Source organism: Lynx canadensis, chromosome D4 (genome assembly GCF_007474595.2).
Source record: "Lynx canadensis isolate LIC74 chromosome D4, mLynCan4.pri.v2, whole genome shotgun sequence".
NCBI classification, from domain to species: Eukaryota; Metazoa; Chordata; class Mammalia; order Carnivora; family Felidae; genus Lynx; species Lynx canadensis.
The window spans coordinates 28,516,213-28,530,578 of record NC_044315.2 but is presented as its reverse complement, the minus strand read 5'-3'; the positions used below and the strand labels follow the sequence as shown (position 1 = coordinate 28,530,578).

General features: G+C 43.3%; 1 protein-coding gene across 1 annotated transcript in view; it reads left to right on the top strand.

Moving 5' to 3' along the window:
• FBP2 (fructose-bisphosphatase 2) overlaps positions 1 to 14,366 on the top strand; it is a 29,782-nt gene that overhangs the window by 1,804 nt on the left and 13,612 nt on the right. Inside the window, exons 2-3 of the mRNA XM_030294244.1 lie at positions 3,325 to 3,487; positions 5,570 to 5,662. Coding sequence (XP_030150104.1) covers positions 3,325 to 3,487; positions 5,570 to 5,662 — 256 coding nt within the window. The remainder of the gene's footprint in view (positions 1 to 3,324; positions 3,488 to 5,569; positions 5,663 to 14,366) is intronic.

The following is a 14,366-nucleotide window of genomic DNA, read 5'->3' as shown; positions in this document are numbered from 1 at the left end:
TTTTGAACCAAAAATTTGATAGCGTTATATCACAAGATGTAATTCTCACAAGATAACTATAGGATTTATTTATAACGGATAAGGTTTTGTAACCCAGTAATGACATCCAGTTTAAAGACGCATTATGATCGGCCCTCCCTGATCTCTGTGTATTGCTATAACTGTATTGCCTCATAGACCAATAATGGCCAATCTTTACTTGTAACAATCTTCATGAATGCGAGGTGCAGCCATTTGCCTCTGTTCTGATCCCACCAGGTGATGGGCTGTGCTGAGTGACACTAAGTAGTGACTTTACCTGTCCCTGCATATGGCTCTGCTATGCTTAGAGCCATTTTCTGGGCATCTCCACTGCTTTTCAGTATTATTTACCCGCCTTAATGTGCTCGTCCTCTGTGCAGGACGCTTAGCTAGGCAGTGGATGCGGTGGTACAGTTGTACTACGTGGCTTCAGAACTCTAACTTTGTGCCTGTCGAGTGTCCAGATGAAGTAGACTCAGGAACTGGTTAATAAGGTGTTCATTTAACTTGGCTGCCTTCCATGTGACTGTCTACTCTTGTTAGGACCTCAGTTTCCCATTTGTAAAACAGAGGGGATGGGAATAGCCCCTAACTTATAGGGTTGTTGTAAAGCTTAGTGAATCCATGTGATGATAACTTCAACAGCGCCAGATCCATAATAAATGCTCAGTAAATGCTCATTATTACAGTGGGTCCAAGCCCAGATCTGGGGAAATTTGCCCGCTGGCTGGCCCATGCTGCTGAATGTCCACTAGGTGGCAGGTGTAGCCCATGGAATCAAGACTTCAGGCTCCACTATTTTCTCAGAGGCTGAGGTAGGGGTCCTCAGGCTGGCAGAAGCCCCACATTCTGCCAATTCAGATGTCATCCTTCTCCTGACCCCTCACTGAAACACCAAAGTGGCAGTGTGAGATGCCCATTGCCTGGAAATTCCTTCTTTCTAACAAAATGCTGAGGTTATTTATTTTTTTTTTTTTCAACGTTTTTTATTTATTTTTGGGACAGAGCGAGACAGAGCATGAACGGGGGAGGGGCAGAGAGAGAGGGAGACACAGAATCGGAAACAGGCTCCAGGCTCTGGGCCATCAGCCCAGAGCCCGACGCGGGGCTCGAACCCACGGACCGTGAGATCGTGACCTGGCTGAAGTCGGACGCTTAACCGACTGCGCCACCCAGGCGCCCCAATGCTGAGGTTATTTTAAGAGGACCGTGGAATTGTTTCTCATATTGCTAAAAGGTCGTTCTCTGTCCTGGAACAATTCTCCTGAAAATAGGATTTTCACATGTTCCTGCCCCTTTTCTCATCTAGGGAGCCTCAAGCCCCTCATTCTTTGCTTCCTTTTTTGGGGAAGACATTTTAGGCACAAGCTCAATGAATGCAAACGTGATAAAAAAATGTTCATGCTTTTTCTTCTCTTTTGTCTGTTCATTGCTGTAGGAAGAAGGGAATGCTAGAATCCTTCTCCTGGAAGCACCTTCATGGGTTTCTGCCAAAGTGGTAGAACATCCCATTCAAAAATTATCAGTAAAGCTTTCAAAAAATAGTAAAAGATATTGTCCTGTGGATTATAAAGCTCTGCTGTATCCATGATCTAACTTGGAGCAGGTGTCAGACAGATCTCATTATGAATGTGCTTCCATTCTTTCTGGAAGGAGGGGTGCTAATGGGGGTTAAGGGTAAATGGCACCTGGAGGAAGGTTGTCAGTCAAGGAAGAGGGTGGGAAGTGAGTTGTCCCCTGCTTAGGGTACATCAGTGGTTCTCAACCGGGCTACCTGTTAGAGCCACCTGAGGATTCCTTCAGCAAATACATGGCTTTAAAGAAGGGGTGGGGATGTAGAGAAATTATTTTCCTGCCATGCTTTCTTCATAATTCAGTGAATGTATATTGAGCATTTACCACATCCTTGGGTGCTGTGGAAACCAGTACAATAAGCCGTTCTAGCCTTCAGTGAGCAGATAATCTACCAGGAAAGGCATTCCCATGAACAGATCACAAACTGCTGTGGAAGGATGACAGGGGTGTGCCTGGTGGTGTTGGGGCCAAGGAAGCCTTTGGAATGGATCAGGAGGGAGAGTAGGGAAAAGCTCATGGTAGGCAGACAGCATTCCTGTGGAGTGAACACCATAAGTGAGGGTGAAAAAGAGAGGAGCATCTTGCTGGGTGCTGGTGGCCACAGGACTTTTGTGGCTGTTGAGATGAAAAAGGCTTGAGTGGGTATAGCCATGCCACTCTTGGCGGGAAGAGTGCGGGGATGGGGCAGCCAACCGAGGGGTCCGTGTAAGACAAGTGTGTGCCTAGTGGATCCCAGAGGCTGAGACTGGCTGAGTGAGGTCAGTGGGACAAGAGGCAATGCCAGCATGGGAACAGGGCTTCCTTGGTGAGGCCTGAAGTCCACCATGGGGAACTTGGAGATTCTGGGTGAGACCAGAGTGATCTTGTTGGTATTTTAGAAGGACCCTGCCCATGACGGTGGAAGTTAGGAGACCTTTGCATACTGATATTCTAAAACATAAAGCTAGATAGAATTTTTCTTACGTCGCTTGAAATGGTAATGAAGAACAAAATTAAATTAGTTAAGTCTGTCCCCAAATTTCCATCTTAAGTAATGCAAAGCCAACACAGGCCAAATTTCTCATTCAGTCCACCAGGCCATTATTTGAGGGTGATCAACAAATACTTGAAATTCCTGTGCTGGGAAGCTATGGTCCTTTAGTTTTGGGGTTAGTAATGATGGCGACATGTCTGACTTTATGAATTGGCTCTTTCCCTTCACCTCCCACTGCCCATTGCAGGTTTGTGTTTTTATAAGATTGAATTCCAGTTAGCATTGTTGGGAGAATACGGGGCTATGACAATATCCTCACGGTGTAAAGGAAGCAAGGATGAGAATCACAGCTTTGAGAAATGTTGCACTTGGTCTGTATAAATTGGAGATTTGGCAGCAATGAAGGGAAAAGTGGCTTATAATAATGGTGTCTGGGCCTTTTTTTTTAAAGTTTATTTATTTTGAGAGAGAGAGATTGAGAGAGAGAGAGAGGGAGAGAGAAAGAAAGTGCAAGCAGGGGAGGGGCAGAGAGAGGGGGGACAGAGGATCTGAATGAAGCAGGCTCTGTGCTGAGAGCAAAGAGCCTGATGTGGGGCTCGAACGCACAAACCGTGAGATCATGACCTGAGCAGAAGTGGGATGCTTAACCAACTGAGCCACCCTGGTGCGGCCCCCCCCCCCCCCCCCAAATCTGGGCTTCTCTGATGGAGTTTTGGATTCCCTTAACCATTTCATTCAGTCTTTCGTCTTCTTAGGTATGGAATTGCGGGAAGCGTGAACGTGACCGGGGATGAGGTGAAGAAATTGGACGTGTTATCCAATTCTCTGGTGATCAACATGCTCCAGTCCTCCTACGGCACCTGTGTCCTGGTCTCTGAGGAGAATAAAGACGCGATTATCACCCCCAAGGAGAAGAGGGTGCGTGTCGGGACGGGATGCAGTTCCCCTAGCCACCAGTAGATGGTACTACTGAGTTGGGAAGAATCTGGTTGCTTTACTTTTCTTTAGTTCCTGGGATATTCCTATTCCTTAACTTTTATTTTCCGGGGGGGGGGGGGGGGGGAGGAGATTGAATACTTTTTTAGTTAGAAGTCTTATGCTGTCTAGTGGAAAAAAAAATCCACAACAGGGGGGTGATTCATTCAGGGTAAAGAGTAATTTCCTGAAAATGCCTCAGTGGGTGGGGTTTTGTCTTCATTTGCCAGGAACAAGTGCTGCATTTTTTGTGGTTTCAAAACCATCGAGTCCAGTAAAAACTAGAGCTCCTGGGAAGAGCAGACCTGTACTCTTCCCATCCCCACTTCTATTCTCCCTCTCCCCAACACAAACTTCTCCAAGGGGCTCTGGTTTCATCAGAGATTTCTTCATTCCTGACAAACTGTTAGCCAATATAGAAAAGAAACCGTAAAGATCGTGCTCTCTTGCCTTAATACAATGGCAAACTTGGTTAGTGCAGGGCATGACCAGGCAGGGTCTGTAGCTACTCTGGTTTCACAAAAACAGTTCATTAAAGTCAGAGGTTTGCTAGTGGCCAAAAATTCAACCCATGTCCAGCTGTGATACAAAGTAAATACTGGGACTGGGCCTTGTTTTATATATTGGGTGTTGGAGACCATTTCTTCATAATTAGCTGAGAGGATGAAAAAGGTAAAAGCAAATGTATGAAACATCTACCTTATACCAGGGACTGTGCAAAGCACTTTACTCTTGTTGTCTCACACAATTTAAGCTAAATCATACCTATTATTTTCAACTTTCAGTTCCCACTGTTACATGCCTCTCAATCATCTCTCCTATCTAATCTATTGTTTTCTTCCCCATTTGGCCTGATCTATACAGGTCTTAGTGCTGGTTCTTGAATATTCTATGCCTACTTCCACACCAGTTCTTTGAACATTTTCCAGCATATGCTAGATGTTCAAAAGATATCTGTTGAATGAATGCATGAATGATTGAATGGGTTCAGTTGAATTATCCACAGGGAGAATGGGAAATTTCCAAACTTATGGATTATCCCATTTTTTAGCCCGTCTCCACCCCCAGTGAGAGAGGGAAAAAAAAAAAAAAAACAGCTTAAGCTAGGGCATTAAGTCACCAGAAAGTCAGGGAAAAGTAATTTTAGTGGTGGGAGAAATGACTTCCATCTTACTTGATGTTATATTACCAGTATTTAATTAGCCTAATTAGCCAGGAAACTCTGGTCCCCATCACTACAGCTCTCCCAGAACCTTGCACATAGGAGGTCTGTAAAAAGTATCTGATGATTTCTTCCCGTGGAATGTTGGCTGGAGCAGCCTGTGAGAGCGGTGTGTGTGGGCTGGAAAGATCCAGATCTGTCTTCTGGCCTTCACACAGGACAGGTGGGTTGGATGCAGCAAAACCTGGGACAGTATTTTTATTCTCCTGACGTATGTATACATGCCAGCTCTCTTAATAAGACAGATCCAGAGGCCCTGGGACATTGTTCTGAGATTTTCTGAAGTCTTTTGGCAAAATTGCTCCCCAGTGAGAAAAGCCTGTCTGCATAGAGGTTCAGAAAGAATCATGAATAAATCCATAACTGACTTTACTGACTTTACTGTGGATATGGGTAGAGCTCGCTCAGGTTTATCTTCGGCTCCTCTACCTCTTCCCGGCCAGGTGCCAGTTTCAGACATGATTTCCTCTCACACCCTCCACTGCCATGAGGCCCCCATGGGCCCACCCTGGAGGGAAGGGCAGAGCCAGAGGAGGCACGGAGGTGGATGGGATTTCCGTCGCCCCATGTGGGCATTGACTCATCTGTCTATGGGCACATTGGCCCCGAGCTCAGGATTCATAGATGCTGAATCCCTCCTTAAGGGATACTTTGCCCTCCTTAAGTAATTGCAGTTTCTGGTAAGGATATCCCTTTGCTCTGGGTCACTTTTGATGTAGTGGTACCGACCATGCACTGCCACTTCACAGAGTGTATTGGTTGGAAGGGCACCAATCAGGTGGTTCTTCTCTCTGTGCATTTAGGGGAAGTATGTGGTCTGCTTTGACCCACTGGATGGATCTTCTAACATCGACTGCCTGGCCTCCATTGGAACCATCTTTGCCATCTACAGAAAGGTGAGTCTGATCTTTAATGCCTTTTCCCTCTTGGTGGCTTCTGGAAGGTTCCTGGCCTGGGAGCCACAAGTTTGGAGTTCTAGCCTCTATCTTCCCACTGACCAGACCCACGATTGTAAGCAAACCATAACTCACTCTGGCCTCGGGCTCCTCATTGGAAGAGCTGATATGGTAATTTTCCATTTGCCTTCTTCACTGCATGGGTGGGAAGGTAAAATAAGAGGACAGATGAGTCTTGGTTTTAAGAAAATGGGAGTGACACAAATATCAGATAGAGTATTAGGTTCCAGGTGGCATTTGAGGACTCCTCTGTTTCTTCTTTATGTTTCTCAAATCTTATTGCATTAGTTTTCTATTGCTGCTGTAACAATTAACCACACATTTGGAGGCTTAAAATAACCCCCATTTAGTATCTACCATTCTGTAGGTCAGAAGTCTGAAAGGCATGACTGAGTTCTCTGCTCAGGGTCTCATAAGGCCAAAATCTGGGTGTCAGCCAGCCTGGCTTCCTATCGAAAGGCTGGGGGTGGGGAATTAGCTTCCAGGCTCTTTTAGGTTGTTGGCAGAATTCAGTTCCATTCTGTTGCAGGATGGAGGTCCTTGGGTTTTTTTTTGTTGTTGTTTTGTTTTTTTCCTGGCTGGTACTGGGGTCATTCTCAGCTTCTAGAGGCTTCCTATATTCCCAGGCTTGTGCTTCCTTTCTCCTCCAAGGCAGTGAAGGCAGGCCAAGTCTTGTTCAGGCTTCTAATCTCTCTGATATCCCCACTTTGCCTTGTCTCCCCTGCCCTCAGCCACAGAAAGTTCTCTGCTTTTAAGGGCTCATTTGATTAGATTGGGCCCATCTGGAAAATCCACAATGATACCTCTCTATTTTAAATTAGTGACCCTAATTGCATCTGCAAAGTCCCTTGTGCCATGTAATGCAACCTAGTCACAGACTCTGGGCATTAGGACCTGTTTGGGGCCATTTCGTGTATACACCACATACCTGCCAACAGAGGATTTTATGGGTGGGTTTGCGACCACCCAGTATTACCAGAAACTTCATGTCACACAACAAAGTCCACAGTATATCTCAGTTTGAGATCAGTCCTCACTCTAATCAGAATGGCTGGGCCTTTTCCCCAGGGGGGCTGTCAGGCCGAAGGGACACTACAGGCTCTGGATGGTCTTAAGGATTGTTCGGTTGGGTAATCTGCCCTCTGGGCTGGTCTTAGAGGCCCATACCTCTGGCTCCACAGCACACATTCTTTCCACTAGACTATGATCAAACACACACAGGCATCACTGATTTCTATGCTACCAATTTGGCACTAATCATGTAATGTGTATGTAATTAACTTTCTATGAGTGTTTTCCTTCATGCTCTTAGATTATAAATGTGGGGGAGGATTGGGTACATCCCATGTCACCCAGTGTGTTGTCTGTAGATATTGATATTGCAAGATTATTTGTGCTTGGCTGATGATTGTCCAAAGAAAGAGGCCAGAATTTGATTTTCAGGGGCAAAAGCTTAGCAGAAACCTAACCTTAGCAGAATATGTGAATTAGCCTAAGCTTTCTTTCTGTGAAGAAAATCAAGGAGCAGGATGGGGGCTCTGTTACTTCTGTTTTGAAGAACGAAATGTAAGCCAAGCAAGCCCAGGCTAGAGGAATACTCTGAGAATGTTTCCCAATTGGTGTTTCTCTCTCTCTCTCTCTCTCTCTCTCTCTTTCTTTTTTTCTTGTGAAGAGAGAAAAGGAGAATTTTGCTGAGGGAGCAGGAGAGAATGACCCAAGACACTTTCTCTGGTGTTTGAGAAAGTGAAAGACTAATATGATGTTTGAAGGTTAAGCCAAAATGAGATAGGTGTATAAAGGAACGTTACTTCTCTTTTTGAAGTAAAGCTTGGAAATAAAAATAAAGACATAGGTGGTATGATCTTTATGAGATTCTGAAAAAAGACACCAGTTGTATCTTTGAGGTGGCTTTCAACATTGGCTTTTTCATTGTGGCCAATACTGTTGACTGCTGAGCATGAGTCAGGAACTCTTCTGCCCACCTACAAGCACAGTGCTCCTGGGTCACTCATCACCTCAGCCCATGAAGCAGGTGCACACACTGCTACCAATTTTTTTTTTTTTACTGGGGAACAAATTGAAGCACAGAGAAGTTAAGTAACTCAACTAAAATCACCAGTTGGTACGTGAAGGACAAGAATTCAAACAGGCTCTCCAACTCTGCCATCATGGCTCTTAATAGCTCCTTGCCCCCACTCCCAATTTTACTGAGATCTAATTGATGTATAGCATTGTATTAGAATAGGTGAACAACATAATGATTTGATATATATAATATATATATATATATATATATATATATATATATAAATGATAACCACAGTAAGTTTGGTGAACATCCATCACCATAGTTAAACAAAATTTTTGTCTGGTGATGACAGCTTTTAAGATCTACTCTCATAGCAACTTTCAAGCATACAATCAGTATTGTTAACTATAGTCGCCACACTGTACATTACATCCTTAGGATTTATTCATCTATTAACTGGAAGTTTGTACCCTTTGACCACCTTCACTCATTTCCCCCTCACCCTTCCACCCCTGCTTCTGGCAACTACCAATATGTTTCTAGAAAAAAACATAGGACAATATCTTCCTGACTTTGGGGAAGGTAAATCTTTCTTAAATAGGACACAGAAAGCACTAACCATGAAAAAAAAAAGGCTAATAAACTGTAGTTCATTAAGATTAAGAACTTTCATTCATCATAAGACAAGATAAGTGAAAAGACTGGCAGAAAAGATTTTCAATACATATTTCCAACAAGGAACGCCTATGCAGAATAAATCAAGGACTTCTACAAATCAATAAAAAAATACCATCAGGGGGCGCCTGGGTGGCGCAGTCGGTTGAGCGTCCGACTTCAGCCAGGTCACGATCTCGCGGTCTGTGAGTTCGAGCCCCGCGTCGGGCTCTGGGCTGATGGCTCAGAGCCTGGAGCCTGTTTCCGATTCTGTGTCTCCCTCTCTCTCTGCCCCTCCCCCGTTCATGCTCTGTCTCTCTCTGTCCCAAAAATAACTAAACGTTGAAAAAAAAAATTAAAAAAAAAATACCATCAGTATAATCAAAGGGATGGGCAAAAGCTTGAATAAGCACTTCACTAAAGAGATATTTTCCACACAACTGGTTAATAAGCACAAGGAAGATGCTCGAAGTCGTTAGTCATCTGGGAAATGGATGTTAAACAATGAGACATCATTCATCCCCACAAGAATGGCTCAAATGAAAAATGTATACCAAGTGTTGATGAAGAAACTGGAATTGTACATTGTTGACGGCAGTAAAAAGTAATACAAATACTTTGGAAAAGTTGGCATGGCACCTGTGATGCTAAACATGTAGTAATACATTGTGGCCCAGCAAGTCTACTGCTGGTACGCACCCAGGATAAGCGAGCACTTGTGACTGCCCAAAGACATGCACAAATTATTCATAGTAGCCCCTAACTAGAAAACAAAGCCCAAGTGTGTATCAACATTAGAATGGATAAATAATTGTGATATATTCATATAACAGAAAACTACATAGCAATGAAAAAGAACAAGAAGTTTCTGAATGCAAAGACATAGAAAAATTGCAAAGACGTAATGTTGTGAAACATAAGCAGATACAAAAGAACACATGCTTTGTAATTTCATTTATATGAAAACAGGCAAAGGTAATTATCCTTTTGATGTCCACATGATATCTTTGGAGGCTGTGATAATGACTGAAGAGGTACCCAGAGACTGCTAGGTTGTTGGAGATGTTCTGTAATTTTTTTTTTTTAAATTAAAGTGTATTTATTTTGAAAGAGAGGGAGAATGACAAGAGCAGGGGAGGGGCAGAGAGAGAGGAAGAGAGAGAGAATGCCAAGCAGGCTCTGTACTGTCAATGCAGAGCCCAATATAGGGCTCAAACCCACAAACTGTGAGATCATGACCTGAGCTGAAGTCAAGAGCCAGATGTGTAACCGACTGAGCCATCCAGGTGCCCTGGAAATATTCTGCAAGCTAATCTCAGTAGTTACATGAATATATACTACACGTATATAAAAATTCATTGAACTGAACAATTCAGATTTGTGTGCTTTGCTATGTTTAAGTTATACCTCAACAAAAAGAAAAATAGTCTACTTTTCCATACCCTCTACCACCAACACATTGAGTCTTTGCAATTGTCACTAACTTTACTGGTAAGTTGCCATATGATGCATCCCTTCCTTTACCCGTGACAGATTTAGATATTTTATTGGGGTAGGAAGAAATAAAAAGACCCGAGAGGGGCACCTGGGTGGCTCAGTTGGTTGAGCATCTGACTTTGGCACAGGTCATGATCTCACAGTTCATGGGTTCGAGCCCCGCATCAGGCCCCCTGCAGTCAGCCTGTCAGTGCAGAGCCTGCTTTGGATCTTCTGTCCCCCTACTTCCCTGCCCTTCCCCCATTTGTGCTCTCTCTCTCAAAAAAATAAATAAAACATTAAAAAAAAACACCTGATAAAGATAACACCAAATCATTTGCAAACTATTCTGAGATTTTCTGAGAGAAGTGTCATGGCAATAGAGATTACTAATGTGAAGTAGATTTTTGAAGTCTCAGACCAGAAAAAAATGAGCCTTTCTTTTTTCCATGCACTAAAGTAAATTACAGATGGTTTAATGGACTTGATGGAGAGATGGGAGATGAAACTGGAGCAAAAACAGAATAATATTTGTCTGGCTTTGTTTTGATGTAGGGGAAATTCTATCTAACCATAAAGGCAAGAGAAGAAAATAATGTGGGCTGTGGTAAATAATTTCAATTACTAGAAAAACTGCACTGCAAAAGAAAAGGACACTGTAAATAAAATTAAAAAGCAGATGACAATTGAGGAAAATAGGTGTAACAAATATGTGGCATTAATATCTCTCATATGTAAAAAGGTATTACAATAAACAACAAGAATACAAACACCCTGAGAGAAAAATATGCAAAGATATGAAACAGGCAACTTACAAAATAAAAAATAAAAATGGACAAGAAGGCTATGAAGTTTACTTTGTTAACTATAAAAAATGGAAATTAAAACAAAAGAAATATCATTTTTTTTTCAGTCACCAAATTGGCCAAGTTGAAAAGATAGTGCTCTTTTATGTTCATGAGGTTGAATTAAAGTGAATGCTTTTATCACTGATGGTAAAGCTATAAGTTAATGCAGTCTTTCTGAGGGGCAACTTTTCAATATATATCAAAAGTCTTTCACCCAATAATTTCATTGTTTGGAATTTCTCTGGGGAAAATAATCATGGAAACATGTGTTTGTTCACTAGACTGTTCATCTCAGAGTTGTTTTGATATTGAAAAAAAAAGGAGACATCTAAAGGATAAAAAGGGAATACTATAAACACCTCTACCTGCATAAATTGGACAAGTTAGATGAGCAATTCCTCAAAAAGCACACTCTGTAAAGAGGATGAGCGCACAAGCTACAGAATGAGAGTTTGACAAAGGACTCAAAACTCAACAGTAAAAAACTCGAAACAATCCAATTAGAACATAAAACATAAAGAGACGTGTCACCAAACAGGTGAAAAGAAGTTCCTTGGCAAAGAAGCACATAAAAGATGTTCAACATCACTAGCCATTAGGGAAATGCAAAGTAAGACCATGATGAGTCATCACTACATACCTAATAGAACCCCTGAAATAGAAAACAGTGACAAAACCAACTGCTACAAGGGCATGCATTGTTAGTGGAAATGTGAAGTGACACAGCTACTCAGGAAAAGTTTGGCAGTTTTTGCATTTTTCCCAGAGAATTGAAGATTTATGTCCACCCAAAAACCTGCACGTGATTGCTCATGGCAGCTTTATTTGTAATAGCCCACAGCTGAAAATAACCCAAACGTCCTACAACAGATGAATGGTTGAATAGTGATACATTCATACCATGGGGAACCACTCAGCAATAAGATGGAATAAACTATCAATACATGTAACAACTTTGATGGATCTCATGGGTTTCACGCTGAGTAAAAAATTTAAGAAGTTCACAAACTTTATGATCCCATTTATGTGATATTCTCTATAAAGCGTACTTATAGAGCTGTTGAAAGATCAGTGGTCGCAGGGGTTAGGGATAGCAGGGAGGGGCGGAGTGTGGGAATGACCACAAAGGGGTAGCATGAGGGAGACTTCTGTGCCTGATGGTATAGTTCTGTGTCTTTATATGGTGTCTACACATGTGACAAGATGGCACAGAGTGGTACACAGACTTAATACCAATGCCAATTTCCTGGTTTTGATATTGTACTGTAGCAAAATATTTACAGTGCAACTATTGAAGGAAGTTGGATGAAAGGTACATGGGATCTCTGTACTATCTGTGCAACTTCCAGTGAATCTTTAATTATTTTAAAATAAAAGGTTAAAATTCAGGAAAATCTAAATTTATATAAGAGGTTGATGAAATTTGGGAATGCCTTGCAATTGCCTGTCTAGCATGCTCCTGAAAATGTATGTATGTATGCATATATATGCACATGTATTAACTTGCATGGGTGTTTGCATGTGTGAATCAACTGAATGCCATAACCATGTGCCAGATTGCACCTCATGGTGGGAAAACAGGCCTGAACAAGACAATTGGCACCTGCCACCATGCAGCTTGCAGTCTATTTAGGAAGGCAGACATTAAACAGCACTAATGAAGGTGTGTTGGGAGCTTCCCAGGAGAAGCACTAAGTACCTGGAAGACTAACCAAGAGGTCAGAGAAGGCCTTCATGGAAAGATGATGCTTCACCTGGGATGTGAAGGTTAACTATGAGTTCCTCAGGCAGAAGGTGTGAAGAGAAAAGATTGGGCCATGCTGGTTAGAAAGAAGGTCATATACAGATTCTTGGAGCTCAGATGCAGGGTGGTGGAATGTTCAAGAAGAGAAAAGAAGCTCGGTATTTTTGCGGTGGGGGCCTGGGTGTGGGGTGGAGGATGGTGTTGGACAAGGCTGGTCAACCAATGGGGGACAGATCATGGAAGACCTGGTAAAATGAGTTAAGAATATCAGACGTTGAGGCAGTGGGAAGTCAATAACGTGTTTTAAGTGAGAAGTGACATGGATCAGAGTGGGGCAAGGGTGGAGTTGGGGGATCAGGAAGGAGGTAAAGGTCACTTGGGGCCAAGCGGTGATGGTAAGGATGGAGAGGAGGCCATGGAGTTGTGAAGAGTGGGTGCAAGGAGAGACTGGGCTCAGTGACTGAGTGGAGGGCATGGGGTAATGGCAAGGAGGGTGGTCAGGGAAAGGGAGGGGCAGGTGACCCTGAGGTTTCTACTGGGCAAATGACAGTGCCATTTGCTGAGACAGGAAGCAATGGCAGAAGAGCAGGGATTTTGGGGTTGAGATGGGGCAGACAAATTCCATCTTAGATGATACTGAGTTTGGGGTACCTGTGGGATACCTGACTAGGGATATCTGGTGGGCAGGTGACTCTGAGGCTGGGCTCTCAGGGGAGATGAAGATGGAGGACTGGGAGTGTGTGTAGGGCTTTGAACTCTGGTTGTGGGTGAGATTACCGAGCAGTGTGTAGACTAAGAAGAGAGCTTTATTAGTTAGGGCTCTGGTGTAAATGGCAGGAATGGCAGGAATGGCAGGAATGGATTAGGAAACTCCAAGGTAGGAATATGGCCAGCCTCAGGGAAAGCTAGGACCAGAAAAGAGTCTCTTATCTTGCTTTCCTGCCACGTGGCCAGTTCACTCCTTCTCTCTGTGGACCAAGTTTTCTCTGCTTCTTTGGCCAATGGCAGAAGAAAGGTGCCATCCCACAGCTCCCAAGTTGACATAAACCAGAGTGTTCTAGCCCCAAATCTGGATTTCTGGGTAGACTGTGATTGGGGCAGTTTGGGTCAGGCATCTACCCAGACCTCATTAAATTTTTCTGTCTCACAGCAATTCAGAGTCTCCACATTGGATAGGGTGGCAGTTAAGAAAGTCCATTTTGCACTGCGGAGAACCAGGAGGAGTACCTGCATTAAGGGATTGGAAGACTAGGGGATGGCAAAAACAAATGAGAAGGCACAGCTAGAGAGTTCAAAAGAAGTCCATGAAAGGTTCCTGGACCCAATTCCAACATGGGGATGCCATGGGCTCCCCACATAGCATCAAGCAATTCTCAGACACCAGCAGGTGTCCAAGAAATCAACTCGATTCTGACACTATCTATCCGGAGATAGCATCAGATTCCAGGGTTTAAGGGCTCAGTCCTACAAGGCAAGCCTGTACTTCTGACCAACATGCTATAGATTGAAAGTCCCAATGACTCTCCCTGCTGCCCCTGCCGGCAACTCAATTCAGATGCCAGTCGAGAGCCCAGGTTTTTCCTGTGCTTCTGACTGGTTACAAATCAGAGGTTCCCAAGACCCCCTTCCTCAGGTTTGATTAATTTGCTAGAGCAGCCCACAGAACTCAGAGAAACATGTGGTTAGATCACCAGTTTATTATTAAAGGATATAACTCAGGAACAGCCAGATGGAAGAGATCCCTAGGGCAGGGTAAGCGGGAAAGGGTGCAGAACTTCCCTGTCCTCTCCAGGTACACCACTTTCCTTGTATCTCCAGATATTTACCAATCCAGAAGTTCTTCAAACCTTGTCCTTTTCGGGTTTTATGGAGGCTTCATTACATAGGCATGGT